This window comes from Phocoena phocoena, chromosome 15 (assembly GCF_963924675.1).
Source record: "Phocoena phocoena chromosome 15, mPhoPho1.1, whole genome shotgun sequence".
Lineage (NCBI taxonomy): Eukaryota > Metazoa > Chordata > Mammalia > Artiodactyla > Phocoenidae > Phocoena > Phocoena phocoena.
The window spans coordinates 42,011,992-42,025,831 of record NC_089233.1 but is presented as its reverse complement, the minus strand read 5'-3'; the positions used below and the strand labels follow the sequence as shown (position 1 = coordinate 42,025,831).

Here is a 13,840-nt window from a genome sequence, read left to right as displayed (position 1 = left end):
CCCACAACAGGACACCTAACGAGATGTGAGCTTTGTGCTTTCTGCAGGAGGGGCTGAATGCTGGATACATGGGGACCTACTCCTGCAAACCTCCTAAGACGTGAACACCACCCACTTCTCTGATGAAGCTTTGCCCCTGTTGTTAAGGAAACGTCTCTTATCTGACCACGACTCCTCCTTCTGGAATGGTGCCCTCTGCACTGGGCTGCCAGGACACCACACTCACCTGGTTCTTTCACTCCTGCTGCTGCCTTCACTCAACAGCCTCCCAGCCCCCACGCTGTCCCTGTAACGCTGGTGCCCCTCCGGGCCCGATACTTGGACCTCCCCACTTCCCTGCGCTCACAGAAGGAATCCTCTCGTCTCATGACTCTCCAGCCAGAGCCTCTCCCAACTCAACACCCCCACCCTCACGTCTCAAGCTTGACGTGTCCAAAACAGAACCCCACCCGCAGCCCTGCACCTCCCAGTCTTCTCATCACAGCTGCTCAGACCAGACCGTCTTTCATCTGCTCAGAAAAAATGCCTTAGAGTCATTCTTGACACCTTTCCTTCTCTCACACCTAGGATTTCATCCCCCATTGGTTCCTGCTTCAACATACGTTCAGAATCCAGCCACCTATTCTCACCTTCACTGCCACCATGCTGGCTCCCCTGGATTACTGCAAAGGAGCCTCTTAACTGGGCTCACTGCTTCTGCCTTTACCTCCATACAGCAGCCACAGTGACGGCTTTACAGTATGTGTCAGATCTTTGTCACTTTTATGCTTAAATGATGCAGACTGAAAGCTGAAGTCCTGTCAGTGACCTAGAGGGCTCTACCAGATCCATCGTCTTTCTGACCTCTTCTACTCGCTTCCCTTTGCTTCCTCTGCTCCCACCACAGTGGCTCCTGGCTCCTCGCTGTTCTAAACATCCTGCGTATGCTCCTGCCCTAGAGCCTTCGCACGGACTGTTCCCTGTCTGAAATGTTCTTTCCGCACACATCTGCCTGGCTCGCTCCCTCACATCCTTCAGGTCTTTCCTCAAAGCCATCCGTCAGTGAGGCCTTCTCCAGCCACCTTTTCTAGGGTTGCAACCTCCCCAGGCACTTCCTGCCCTGCTTTAGTTTCCTTCATGGCACTTAGCACTCTCTAACACCCTGCACACTACACTTTGTTTTTGTGTTGATCGTCCATTTCCACCGGAAGAATGTTAGCTCCATGAGGTCAGAAATTTCGTCTGCTTTTTTGCTTCATTTTTTGTTGTATCAGTAACGCTCAGAATACTACCTGACACACGGTAAACAAGAAATATTTGCTGAATAAATGAACATTTGCAAGATGAAAGGCAAACATCAAAACTCATTAAATAAAAACTATACATTTCTGACCTAACTGTTCAATTTTAATAACAAATATTGATGTATTCCTATTCTACTATCTATTTTGCTATTTTTAAGGGACGTGGCTGCGTAAGCAGAACAAGTCCACCTGGACGGACCTTACTGATCTTTAATCTTTTTGTGTGCTATGAATTCCTCTGGAAATCTGGCAAAAGCCGTGGACACACTTCCCTAGATACTTTTATATTGAATTCCCCAGATACTTCCCCACCAAGTGAGCCAGACACTTTTATATTGAATTTCCGAGGGTTCATTAATTTCCCCAATGCCCAACCATGCTAACAGACATCATATGATGTCAAGGACACCAAAAAAGATCCAAAGCTGTAAAACGCCCTCTCTGCCAGGCCAGCTGGAAACCACATGACATACTTAAATCTGAAGCACTTTGGAGTCTATCAAATCCTATACATCCAATTCTAATGCCAAATACCATCAATATTTAATAGTACAGAATCTGCTAAAGCCACCTCAAGGGACTTGTCTAACATGAGATTTTTACACCAAGTAGTACACAGTATATATAGTTTATTCCTTAAGCAAAATGGCAGCAGTTCAAGTGGAGCCACTGTAATTGTTGAAGACTTAGTTAAAAACGGCTGTTCTGGTAGACATTTGATATCCCAAAGTTAGTTATCTGAATTTTACATGTGAAGATTATCAAATACCAAAGGCTTTGAAAGAATGCCTACAGTCCACTCACTGTTACACAAAATGGTACCCAAAGTTCTAAAGAAGAGGCCCCTAACTACAGTACACAAAATTGAAGAGAACATAAAATCTTGTCAGAGACAATGACATGTTTTAACCTGTTAGGAAATCGTGAAGCAAGGTAGTGATATGTTGCTATTTGCTCACAAGAGCCATGTGACTTGTAGAAAACCAGTTTCTAAGCGTTCTCCTCCACTTGCTCTCTGCTCATTTTATCCACTGCTGGTCTCCCTGGCAACTCCCCACGGTCATCCTCCAGCCCACTCTGCCTCCAGGCTGCTGCCCCTCCAGCCCTCAGCTCCCGAGGGCATCTCAAGCCCTGGCTGAAGACTAGGGGCCTGTCCGTCCCGCTCTGACACCTCAGGCAGCAGGAAGGCTTCTCCTCTCTCTAGGGACCTCCTCCCCCGGCCCCGCCTTCTCCTTAAACGTCCACACTCCTCAAGGTTCCTGATGGAGGCACTTTCACTCTATATGAGCTTCCAGGGACATCAAGTTCACACTCATGATGGGAGGTATCTCCCACATGCCAATAGTTCTCAAATCTCCTTTCAAAAGACTTATGACCTGCGCTCTACATATATCCATCTAATTGGTTCATGGACTTTTCTCCTCTCAGGTGTCCTGTGGCCCCTCAAACTCAGTACCTCCAAAACGAAATTCACTTCTACCTTATCCCCACCCCATCCTGCTCTACCCCTGGGGCTTGCTACCTTGGTGAATGGCACCAGCAAATTCCCAACTACCCCAGCCAGAAACCTGGACTTCTCACCTAAGCACTCACCCTATCACAGGTAACTAATTCCCGGGTGCTTTGTGACTTTATTTCCTTCTTTTATGTCTACGTTTCTTACACAGAGCTGCAACCACCTGCCTTGACTGATGTAATCCCACCCAGACCCCCGATACTCTGCCACCACAGTACAGAGTTCCTAGGTCCAGAGCATAAACAGTGCCTATAAAACACACTAGTTCAATTCCAGCATTCTTCTAGCTTTGGAACCCTCATTTCATGTCCTATTGATTGGACAGGTGTTTGGATTTATACCTTAATTAAGATTAAGAGAGAAGAAATTGCAATGCAACTCACACAGGGTGCAGTACATAGTTCCACACAGCAAGCATCACAGCCTTTATAAAATCATCAAAGCACTGACCACTCGTGATTACATTGGTGTTTGATACACTACAGTGATTTAACAGCGCACTCAAAGAGGTTAAAAGGACAATCACAGGATCATCACAGCCTATTAGAGACAGGAGCAATTTAGCTACTGCAATAGAAACACTTTACCTCATCATCCTTTCTCTTTTTAAAAATGCTATCCTCAACTTCACCAACTGCTAACATGATCATCTGTACTCTCTGCAGATTGACATAACCACTTTCTGTAAGGTAACCCTGTAAGTGATAAAATACATGTAAAATGATCTTCTTATAAAAGCAAATACTTCTGTTTTGAAATTATTCAAGAGTGAACTTACCCCAGTTTTGTGTACCACATTTTTGTATATGTTAACCAAACGGTCAATTGCACCTTCCCTGCCACCAGGAAACAAACATTATGTATTAGGACCAGCGTGCACTGTAAAGGCAAGAAGGCTAAAACAACAGTTTGAAGACCGACACAAACACACATACCTAATCTCTAAGGACGGCAGGTGAGGAAGGAAGTCATTTCCCACAAAGAAGCACATGAAGACCCAGTCATCAATGCTCCTCTCAACATCAAATGTGAATGGCAGGCTGGCCATGGTGAGCTCTCTTTCCAAATACTGCAACCAAGAAGGAACGTTGCCATTAAAGCCATGAAAAGGCACCCTGGTTTAGTGGCCCGATGCCAAGAGTCACTGCTACATACCTCACGAAGAACACTGAGGCGAAGGAAGATAAACTCTCCTTCTGCACAAGGAAGACTGTCCGCCAGTTCATCGTGCTGCAAGAAAGGGGATGAAGACTCAACACATCTACTCTGAACCCTGGAATTTTCTCCACCCACACAAACATTATGGCTTTTTCTAAAGCAAGACTCACTTTAATATTACAAGTATTAAATAAAAAAGAACTCACCAAACCATTTTAAAAATAAAAATTACCCCTAACCTCAATCAGACCTAGACCAGGGATTGGCCAACGTTTTTTGCGAAGGGCCAGACACTAAATATTTTAGCCTGGGGAGCGGGACGTATATGGTCTCTGCTGCATATTCTTTCATGTTTTGTTTTGTTTTTACAAGTCTTGAAAAAACGAAAAAAAAACCCTCTTAGCTCATACGTCAAATCTGGAGAGCTGCAGTTTGCCAAACCCTGACCTTCACCCAACCAATATTAACATTTTAATGTATATGCCTCATCCTTCTCTGTGAATACGTATACTTCTTACCTGCTTTTTTCACTCAACATGTCTTTTAAAGAGGTACCATATTCTTAAAACAGAAACCCCTTTAAAGGAGAATGGATATAATCAAGGGAACCCAGAATATGTAGAAACTAGGAGTAACTTAAAAGTACCAAGGGGACTTCCCTGGTGGTCCAGTGGCAAAGAATCTGCCTCCCAATGCGGGGGACGCGGGTTCAATCCCTGGGCGGGAAACTAAGATCCCACATGCCGCAGAGAAACTGAGCCTGCGCGCCTCAACTAGAGAGCCTGCATGCTGCAAACCACAGAGCCCACATGCCACAACTACAGAGAAGCCCAAGTGCTGCAACGAAGAGCCCGCGCCGCAACAGAAAAATCCCGTGTGCCGCAACTAAGACCCGACACAGCCAAAAAATAAATAAATAAAATAATTTTTTTAACTAAATAAATAAAATAAAATACATATGCCGTTAAAAAAATACCAAGAAGTTTAACATACCTGATTTATAGTTCCTTTTAAGAAGAATAACCATTTGAGACAAATAACTTCTACAAACAAATCAAGTGCAATGGGCATTATTACCTATATGACCTCAGCCTCATGTAGATTATAAGCTGTGTTAGGAAAGTGGGGAGTAGAAAGGATGAGTTCATGCGTGGTTGTTAATTTGTGTTTACTTTAAAGAGCTTTGAAAGATACACCTCTATGAGGGGTAACGGAGCAGGTAGGTAAAAATCTAATCAACCACTGTCTTCTCTTTATCCATTTTTAAAATGAGGCAACCTAGATATACTTAATGCCATCGCACTGTACATTTAAACGTGGTTAAAAAGGTGTATTTTCTGTTGTGTTGATATATATCAATATTTTATCACAATAAAAAATAAAATTAAGAAATTTTAAATGAGGCTACTACCACCTCGAAGTTCTTACCTTTCCCTTCTTTTCTCTCGGCAAACCTTCACAGTCTTTGACCTCATGTCCGAACTGATTACAAAGACCACAGGGTTTGGGTTTGTTTGGTTTGAATTCTTCTCTGATAATGGTAAAGTTGGGCTCATGTGTAGCAAGGCCGAGCATAATGAGATCAGCTATCAATCAACAACAACGAAACAGCAAACAGTGAGCACCCTAGAAGACCCTTACCCCATAACCAAAGGCAAGACATTATCATAACACAAGACACCAACGCAAAGAAAAGCCCAAATGAGCACATAGAGGCAGCAAAGCCAAAAAGCCTAAAACTTCCTAGAGGCCAACAAGATCTCCTACAGAAATGTGGGCCTAGAATCTAACTACCACTCAGGAGTCGACACTTGGAAACATTCCATTTTAAAGATATGTGCGGCCATATTAAAAAGTTGAAAAAATGTAACAACAACAACAAAAATTCTAGATAGGTGAATGTTAATCACAGATTGAACAACAACTCTATACTAGTTCCCCCTCACACATAAAATAAGCAAGGCATTTTAGAATTTCCAGGCAACCACAAATAATCCATTACTACACACCAACCCATCAACTTGCTATGTTTAATCCAAGAGACTCAGATCCCAAAGAAGAAACTTACCATCTGCTCCACATAAGCAATGATGAGTGTTTGGGTCGTGGTTAGGCTGGGCTAGAGAGAAGGGAAATATATATTGAAGTAAATATATTTTATACTATAGGAATATCACATTTTACCAAATATTTTCTATACAATGGCTTGTCTTTTTTAAAATGGAACATATAATCAAATATTTAGAAGTGAATTTTACCTCTTTGTCTTCTAATGTAATCCATGATTTTATGTTCCCCTTCACCAGGAGCACTAGCATCAGATAAAATAACCTATAAAAAACAGTTTTTAACATTTGTAGCTCACCCCCAGTTTTCTAGCACAAAAATCAACAGAATTGAATGTCTTAAAATAAACTGGGATAATTCTATTAAGACAGTGTTATTAATTAGAAATTTTTCTTAATTAGGTGTGCATGTGTTAAACATCAAAATTATTTCATTGGTTAACTTACTACTTGGAATAGAAAAAAAATGAAATGTTTGTGTCAAACTTAGCCATTAGAAAAACAGATTCAGTTCACAAGTTTCTACTCTTCTCACTGCTACTCAAGTATACAGCATCGAACGATATAAGCCCTGAGAGTAATCAGTAAGAGATATCCATTAAATATAATGTACCATATCTAATTAATAGGGAAACAAGCTTATTATAATTTCTATTATATAAAAGTTTTGCTTAAATTCTCAGGAGAATTTTCTTTAGAGGCAGTCCCATGACTTTAATCTTGCTGTATTTTGATTTCTAATAACAGAAATGACTTTCATATATATGTATTTTAAATCATGAGTCCCATCTTATGGCTTCGCAGTGATGGTAAGAGTACAAAATTGGCACTGAGAGAAAATCAGCTGTCTCTAACTAGACCATGCAAGGCACCCCATTTCTAATAACCCTGGAAGCTTCTCCTTCCTCTAACAGCCAACCAGTATTTTATGGGGGGAAAAGGACAAATAGTATCAGTCGTATCAAAGGACAGCCTCAAATCGTCACCCTAATCTTTATTTTTTTTTTTTGCGGTACACGGGCCTCTCACTGTCGTGGCCTCTCCCGTTGCGGAGCACAGGCTCCGGACGTGCAGGCTCAGCAGCCATGGCTCACGGGCCCAGCCACTCTGCGCATGTGGGATCTTCCCGGACCGGGGCACGAACCCATGTCCCCTGCATCGGCAGGTGGACTCTCAACCACTGCGCCACCAGGGAAGCCCCACCCTAATCTTTTTAAAGTACGAAAATATGAAACTTACTGTCAAATTTTTCCACCCTGGGTCATTATTTAAACGATCAGCTATGTAATAGCGAAGGCATTTAGCAAGATTGTCCATGAACTCAGTTCCCTAAAATGATAGAAGGAAATAAATTAACCTATCATTTAAGAGTTAGCAATAACTAGCAAAGTATGAGACTACTTACTGGTGTAATGCAGTTGCTGTCAAATCTTTCCTTTATTTCTTCTGGAGGAAGAAAGCCACCTAGAGAAAAAGGGGCAATGCTTTGTTCTCCCCATAAACAGTGAGGTAACTATTCGATATTAGGCCGGAACAACAAAAACAATAAGTTGAAATACAAAAGAAGGAGAAGTATTGTCACCTGAGGAACAATGATCCCCCTTTCCGAAGAAAATAAGATTCCTCCCCTCAAATTTAAAGTAAGCTTTAACATGACTGTCAAACAATACATGGTACACAGAAGATACTATATTGTTACATAAAAATACAAAAATTATGACATTCTTCCTAATGCCCCTGGCAAAAGAACACACACACACACACACACACACACACACAGAGGTTAGGGGCTCTGATCCTACTAACAGTTCTGAAGATGAAGGGGCCTTAGAAAAACAAAGTTAAAATGCTGAATTTATCACAGCTTTGTATCACCTAGAGGGATTTAGAAATCCTATTTTTTCCTCTATATCACTGATTAGCTTTTTCTCAAGACACAAATATATTTTATAACATCTTCAAGAAAGAAGACATCTCTAAAAGCAAAGACAGCCTGTTATAAATATAAACAGGTTTTAGAGTATTAATTCCAAGCTGCAGCTAAAATACTCACATACTTGCACACTTCCAGCAAATTAAAATAACATTAAAGGCAGTGTAATTATAAGCCTCGGCCAACTACACTATGTCTCTTTTTCCACTTGCCAAATGCAACATCCTGAACCAATAACCGTGGCTTTCCTGGTCTATCATTTTGCCTCATGGAACAAAACACCAAACAAGCCACCCTGCCAGCACCGCCCTGCACTGCACCACACCCACAGGCATCTTGGAAGAAGCGGTCCCGGGGCGTCAGGGCCCTGGTCGTCCTCCTCTATGACCCTCAGCCAACTCTCACCTCTGGACCCATCAGGGCTTTGAGGAACTGCCAAGATGACCACATTCCACCCCACAACCCCCTCCCTGAACTGAGGGAGGCCTGGGCACCTCACTACCTCGGTGCCTGCTGCCTCAACCCAAAGTGAGAGTGTACATGACTCAGGGGAAGGCTGGAAACATGGTCCCATCATCCCAGGCCTCCTCATCCAGACCTGAGTTCTAGGGAGAAGCAGCAAGCATGCCACCAAGACTGACTTGAGGAAAATGCTTACACAACTGTAGCTTCCTAACAGCCCCCAGAGGAAAAGGAAGTAAGAAGCACTCTTCATGTGTTTCTAGTTTACAGATCTATAAAGTGAGCTGAAGGGCTGCACTCGCCCTGACAGAAGTTGACAATTTGCTCTCCCTACCAGAATTCCCTCCTTTTATTCCCAAGTTTCCCGTTTACTATAGAGTTTGGAAATGAACAAGCTTATTAATGGAATAAATGATTCTATTAACTACTTTTCCTCAACAGTGAACGTCAATTTCCCTTGGCTATCCTGGGGTCCTGATTAAATTAAAACCGTACCTATTTGTACGGAGAAGTCTCCACCCCTACACCCCCGTCTGCATACATCTGATAAGTCCAACCTCAAGATGCATGTTCTTTACCTTTTGCCAGTATTTCTTCCTTGACTCGCTGCTTCTCTACTGCTGCTTCCATTCCTTCTTTGGATGCTCGGAACCTCCTTGAACGCTGCTGGTTCATTTTAGCGCGTGGTGCCTGAAAACAGGTATTTCATAGTGACATAATACTGTTCCAAACATTCGTAAGTAAATCTGTACATTATTTTGAATCAGTTAGTCTTACAAAAATAGTACGCTAAAATGGAAAAGTTAAGCAATATGTCCAAACAATCTTTTCATGACAGACAGTAGATCCTGGGAGCTTATATTTGGACCAAGAACCTTGAACGCTGAACTTAGGTGAGTGAGTGACATGTCAAAAAGACAAACATCCTATGAGGCCACAGCACTTAATACTGCAGGGTCCATGCCCCAAGGCCAGTTCCACTGGGTTACGACGCTTTCAGGCACCCCAGACACGGAAAACTCACTTTACTCAAAAGACTCAGCACACAGCAAGTGAGTGGTTTCTACAGAACTAGGATCAGGAAGACCTTCCCTTTGTCCACGACTAAAAGGAAGGATGGTCTCCAAATGGGATTCACAAGACCTTAAAAGCCTTTTTGTATTTCCCACAATAAGGTTCATAATTATCACTCTGTGTCTATAATAAGGCACAGCAGGTAGAAAAGGAGCAAGGTTTTAATCAAAAGTACTCTTAAATCACTCGAACCAAATGTAACTTACAATCACTGGGTAAGCCTGAATGAAGTGAAGTGAACTGCAAGGTTTTGCAGTTACTGAACTGGGTTTGGGGCTGGAAGGGACTCTCAAGTATCCTGCCTACATGAAATAAGTTATTTCATATTCTCTTTAAACAGTTCCCTTTCCTGTAAAATGAGACCACCTAATCTAACTCTTTTAGGTTCTATGATCTACATTTATATTTTAACAAAACATGAGTTATAGACAAGAGCGTGTACATACACATACGCGTGTGCATATAACTTAGACCTGATTCAGCAGAAGCGCACAACGGAGTACAGTGAAAGAGCTTCTTCAAGAAACTTAGCTAATGTGAACTGCAATCTGCTCCAAATAGGACATATTCCTGTTCCCTTTATTCCTCACTACACTTTAACTGCAACTTAAGTTTTCAGGTAGCTTAAGATTTTTCTTTGAGTAAACAGTATCTCACAGAAAAGTTAAGCTTCTTGGACCCAAGTTTTCCAGATTTTCAAAATTATTTCATTAGCCACCAAAATTATTAAATCTAGAAGAAAGGGAATCAATGTGTATATGGCTAAATAAATTTAGGGTTATGATTTACCCTAACTTTCCTTGAACCCTGATATACAGTTTGCTGGTCATTTATAACTGAAACCACTTGGTATTATTATAAGCTAGTCCCCACCGAAGTTATTGTGATGACTACTCACTGCATATAGGATAAAAGCCAAACTGAGTGTGACAAGAAAGGCCTTCTCAAGCCCCTCTCTCTACTTCTCTTTCCAATCTAAACACCTGCAGTTGCCCCAGCATGTCAGTGTGGCCAGAGACACAGAAAGTGTGTGACCTGGCACATTTGAGACATCTGGAAGGTCCTCCTTCCCCACATCTGTCACATCCACCTCCCTCCTCTGCCCCTGCCCTCCCAATCTCCAATTATTCTTAACTCTTCAAAAAATGGGACAAACGCCCCCTCCTCTCTATTTCCTCACTCCCTTGTAGCACTGACTCCCCCTCCTTCAAGGCCCCTGCAAGTGCCGTCTAAGGCCCGAGGAAGGCCCTGGGTAACTAACCTTGCACGTCTACCTCTGCCTCTGTCCCTTAAGTGGCGAGCCCTTCAAAGCAAGGGCAGTCACTGACATCCCCAGCCCCTCACGGGATGCGGCACAAAACAGGCACATACACAAAATACATTTGAATGAATAAACTGAAAGATGAGGCTTTCTTTCTCAAATTCACTATAGCCAACATTTTTCACGATTTAGCTTACTTTCATTCTAGACACTGGGAACACAGCAAAAACAAAAATGGGGGATTTAGCACTTACCACTCCGTCTATTGCCATGTACAGAAGCCGTCTTGGTCTTACAATATTGAAAAGCCTGTCAATGTACTCAAAGATTGCAACCATCATTTCATCCTCGTTTTTCGGTGCTGGTCTACAATGACAAGCAAACGATGTAATATCAAATAGTACTCCTCTGTAATCTGTGACATCAGTAACAAAAATGGGTTACGTACTTGTCTTCAGGATGAGTACAGGGATGGATGATTCCATTCATATCCAAATACAGATTATCAAACTCCACATCATTTGGATTAGGTTTACTGGCATCGACAGGGATCTTTACACCACTGCATTCTTTTGGCTATAAGGAAGTGATAATAGTAGTTTGAACTTTCAAGTCTGAAACTGACACATCATAGGCTCAGTATGAACCTGCTTCATTTCTGAATTGGAAATAAAATACTTTTAGTAATCTTTAAATTATAAGATAGGCTATTTTAGTCCTTAAAGATTCCATCGCAACAAGTTACTCTTGACTACGTGGCGGTTAGTTACCAAATTCCCAAATCACTCAGTTGTCCAAGACGGAGACCATGGGAGTCATCTTAGAATTCTCTCCCTTATCGCCCGTTACCAGTAAGTCCTGTCAATTTAACCTGAAAAATGCCTCTCCACACCATCTCCTCTCATTCCCACTACCAACATCAGGCATCACCTCTCACCAAAAGATTGGAAGAGCCTTCATATGGGCTGCCCCACCGCCAGACTCTACTGTCTCCAGCCCACACTCTATGCTGTCAGTTTTCTTTCTTAAATACAAATGTGGCTGTGCCTTCATCTTCCCTAATTTTTCCAATGATACCACAGCAGGTGCAGACCAATGAGTCCAGCCCTTACCCACACTGTCCTGCCAAACACTGCTCAGGCCGCCAGATCTCCCCAGTTCCTGGAAGACGCCCTTCCATCTCTCAACACCTCTGCTCCGCCTTCTTCCGCCCAACCAACACCCACTTCCGGAAACCTTATTAATTTTCCAAGGTCTAGACGCACATCAAATGCCATTCACTGTATAACACTTTGTACACATCCCTCAAAAAATTAACTTCTCCGCCTGCATTTCCTCCCAATTTTGCTTATTCACTTGTAGCACTTTTATGGTCTTATAATTAGTTTGTCATTCTAACCCCCAGCTACACTGTGAGTTCTTCCAAAGGCAAGGACCACGCCCTACTCACTCCTGGAGGCACTCAGCTGTATTTCTGTGGTAAGCATTATCTTTCTCTTTTTCTACCAGAGCTTCAACAAATGATAACAATAAGACTGGTTTTTACTCTTACTAATAGTAAAGTCACTTTAAAAATAACATAAAAAGTATCATTTGTAATAATAAAAAATTGTGAACAACTTAAAAGCCCATCAGGCACATGCTACGTCATGGATGAACCTCAAAAACATTCTGCTAGGGCTTCCCTGGTGGGGCAGTGGTTGAGAGTCCGCCTGCCGATGCAGGAGACACAGGTTTGTGCCCCGGTCCGGGAGGATCCCACATGCCACGGAGCGGCTGGGCCCGTGAGCCATGGCCGCTGGGCCTGCGCGTCCGAAGCCTGTGCTCCACAACGGGAGAGGCCTGCATACCACCAAAAAAAAAAAAAAAAAAAAAAATTCTGCTAAGTAAAAGCCAGTTACAAAAGACCACAAAAGATCCCATTTACAAGCTCCAGAGCAGACAAATCTTTAGACAGAAATAGATTACCTTCAATCTGCAGTGGGGGAAAGGGTGAGGGAAATAGGAAGTGACTAAAAACGGCTACAACATTTCTTTGGGGAATGACGAAAATTTCTAAATTAGATAACAGTGATTGCTGTACCACTGCATATATACTAAAAACCACTGAACTGTATAGTTTTAACAGGTGATTTTTATGGTATATAAATTATATCTCAATGAAGCTATTTAAAAAAGAAATAAAAACAAAAGGTCAACTGAACTAGGAAAAAAAAGAGCCTGTAGAAAGGACTGATGAACTGTAGTACATCCATACACCGGAACGCCAGACAAAAGTAAGATTCAAAGAAATAGGGCTGGAAAGTCATAAATATCTTGTCAAAAAAGCAAGGTGGGGCTTCCCTGGTGGCGCAGTGGTTGAGAGTCCGCCTGCCGATGCAGGGGACACGGGTTCGTGCCCCGGTCTGGGAAGATCCCACATGCCGCGGAGCAGCTGAGCCCGTGAGCCATGGCCACTGAGCCTGCGCATCCGGAGCCTGTGCTCCGCAACGGGAGAGGCCACAACAGTGAGAGGCCCACATACCGCCAAAAAACCAAAAACAAAAACAAAACAAAAAAAAGCAAGGTGAAGAAGAAAAAACACAGTATACCACTTACAGGAAGTTATAAAATACACAAAACAGTATTAGGCATTGTTCAGGGATGAATATGGATGCAGTGAAAGCACAGGAAAGAGCAGGGGAATGATGAACACCAATTTCAGGACAAGTGGTGATCTTCGAGAGAGGGAAGGAATGAGACTGGGCTTCAGTTTGTATATACAATGGGGAGAAACGGATATCAAAACAGGGAAGAAGCTATCAGTGATCTGTGCAGACACCCTGTAAATCAGGAAAGAGGGGCTTGATCAGAAGCAGTGAATGGGACAAGTGGGGAGGAAAGCAGGAGGTCAATTTAGGAGGTCTATCAAACAAGATAATCTGATGAGTCCAAAACAAAAACAAGCTCAATGAAGGCAGGAGGCTCTGTGCCTCTCCACCTCACCTCTACATTCAAAGTCCACATTTTCCTTTCTCCTGAGCCAAGCAGACACCACACTCAGGAGACTCCAAACCCACTTTCTTTATGCTCTCCAAGAAGCCAGAC

The 13,840-nt window shown here is 42.6% G+C and overlaps 1 protein-coding gene across 1 annotated transcript in view; it reads right to left on the bottom strand.

The window, feature by feature from the left end:
- XRN2 (5'-3' exoribonuclease 2) overlaps window positions 1–13,840 on the bottom strand; it is an 82,652-nt gene that overhangs the window by 53,279 nt on the left and 15,533 nt on the right. The window contains exons 2-13 of the mRNA XM_065893367.1: window positions 11,202–11,329; window positions 11,008–11,119; window positions 8,997–9,108; window positions 7,429–7,487; window positions 7,263–7,352; window positions 6,216–6,288; window positions 6,026–6,076; window positions 5,386–5,543; window positions 3,955–4,029; window positions 3,735–3,868; window positions 3,578–3,635; window positions 3,387–3,494 (exon numbers count right to left, since the gene is read on the bottom strand). Coding sequence (XP_065749439.1) covers window positions 3,387–3,494; window positions 3,578–3,635; window positions 3,735–3,868; window positions 3,955–4,029; window positions 5,386–5,543; window positions 6,026–6,076; window positions 6,216–6,288; window positions 7,263–7,352; window positions 7,429–7,487; window positions 8,997–9,108; window positions 11,008–11,119; window positions 11,202–11,329 — 1,158 coding nt within the window. The remainder of the gene's footprint in view (window positions 1–3,386; window positions 3,495–3,577; window positions 3,636–3,734; window positions 3,869–3,954; window positions 4,030–5,385; window positions 5,544–6,025; window positions 6,077–6,215; window positions 6,289–7,262; window positions 7,353–7,428; window positions 7,488–8,996; window positions 9,109–11,007; window positions 11,120–11,201; window positions 11,330–13,840) is intronic.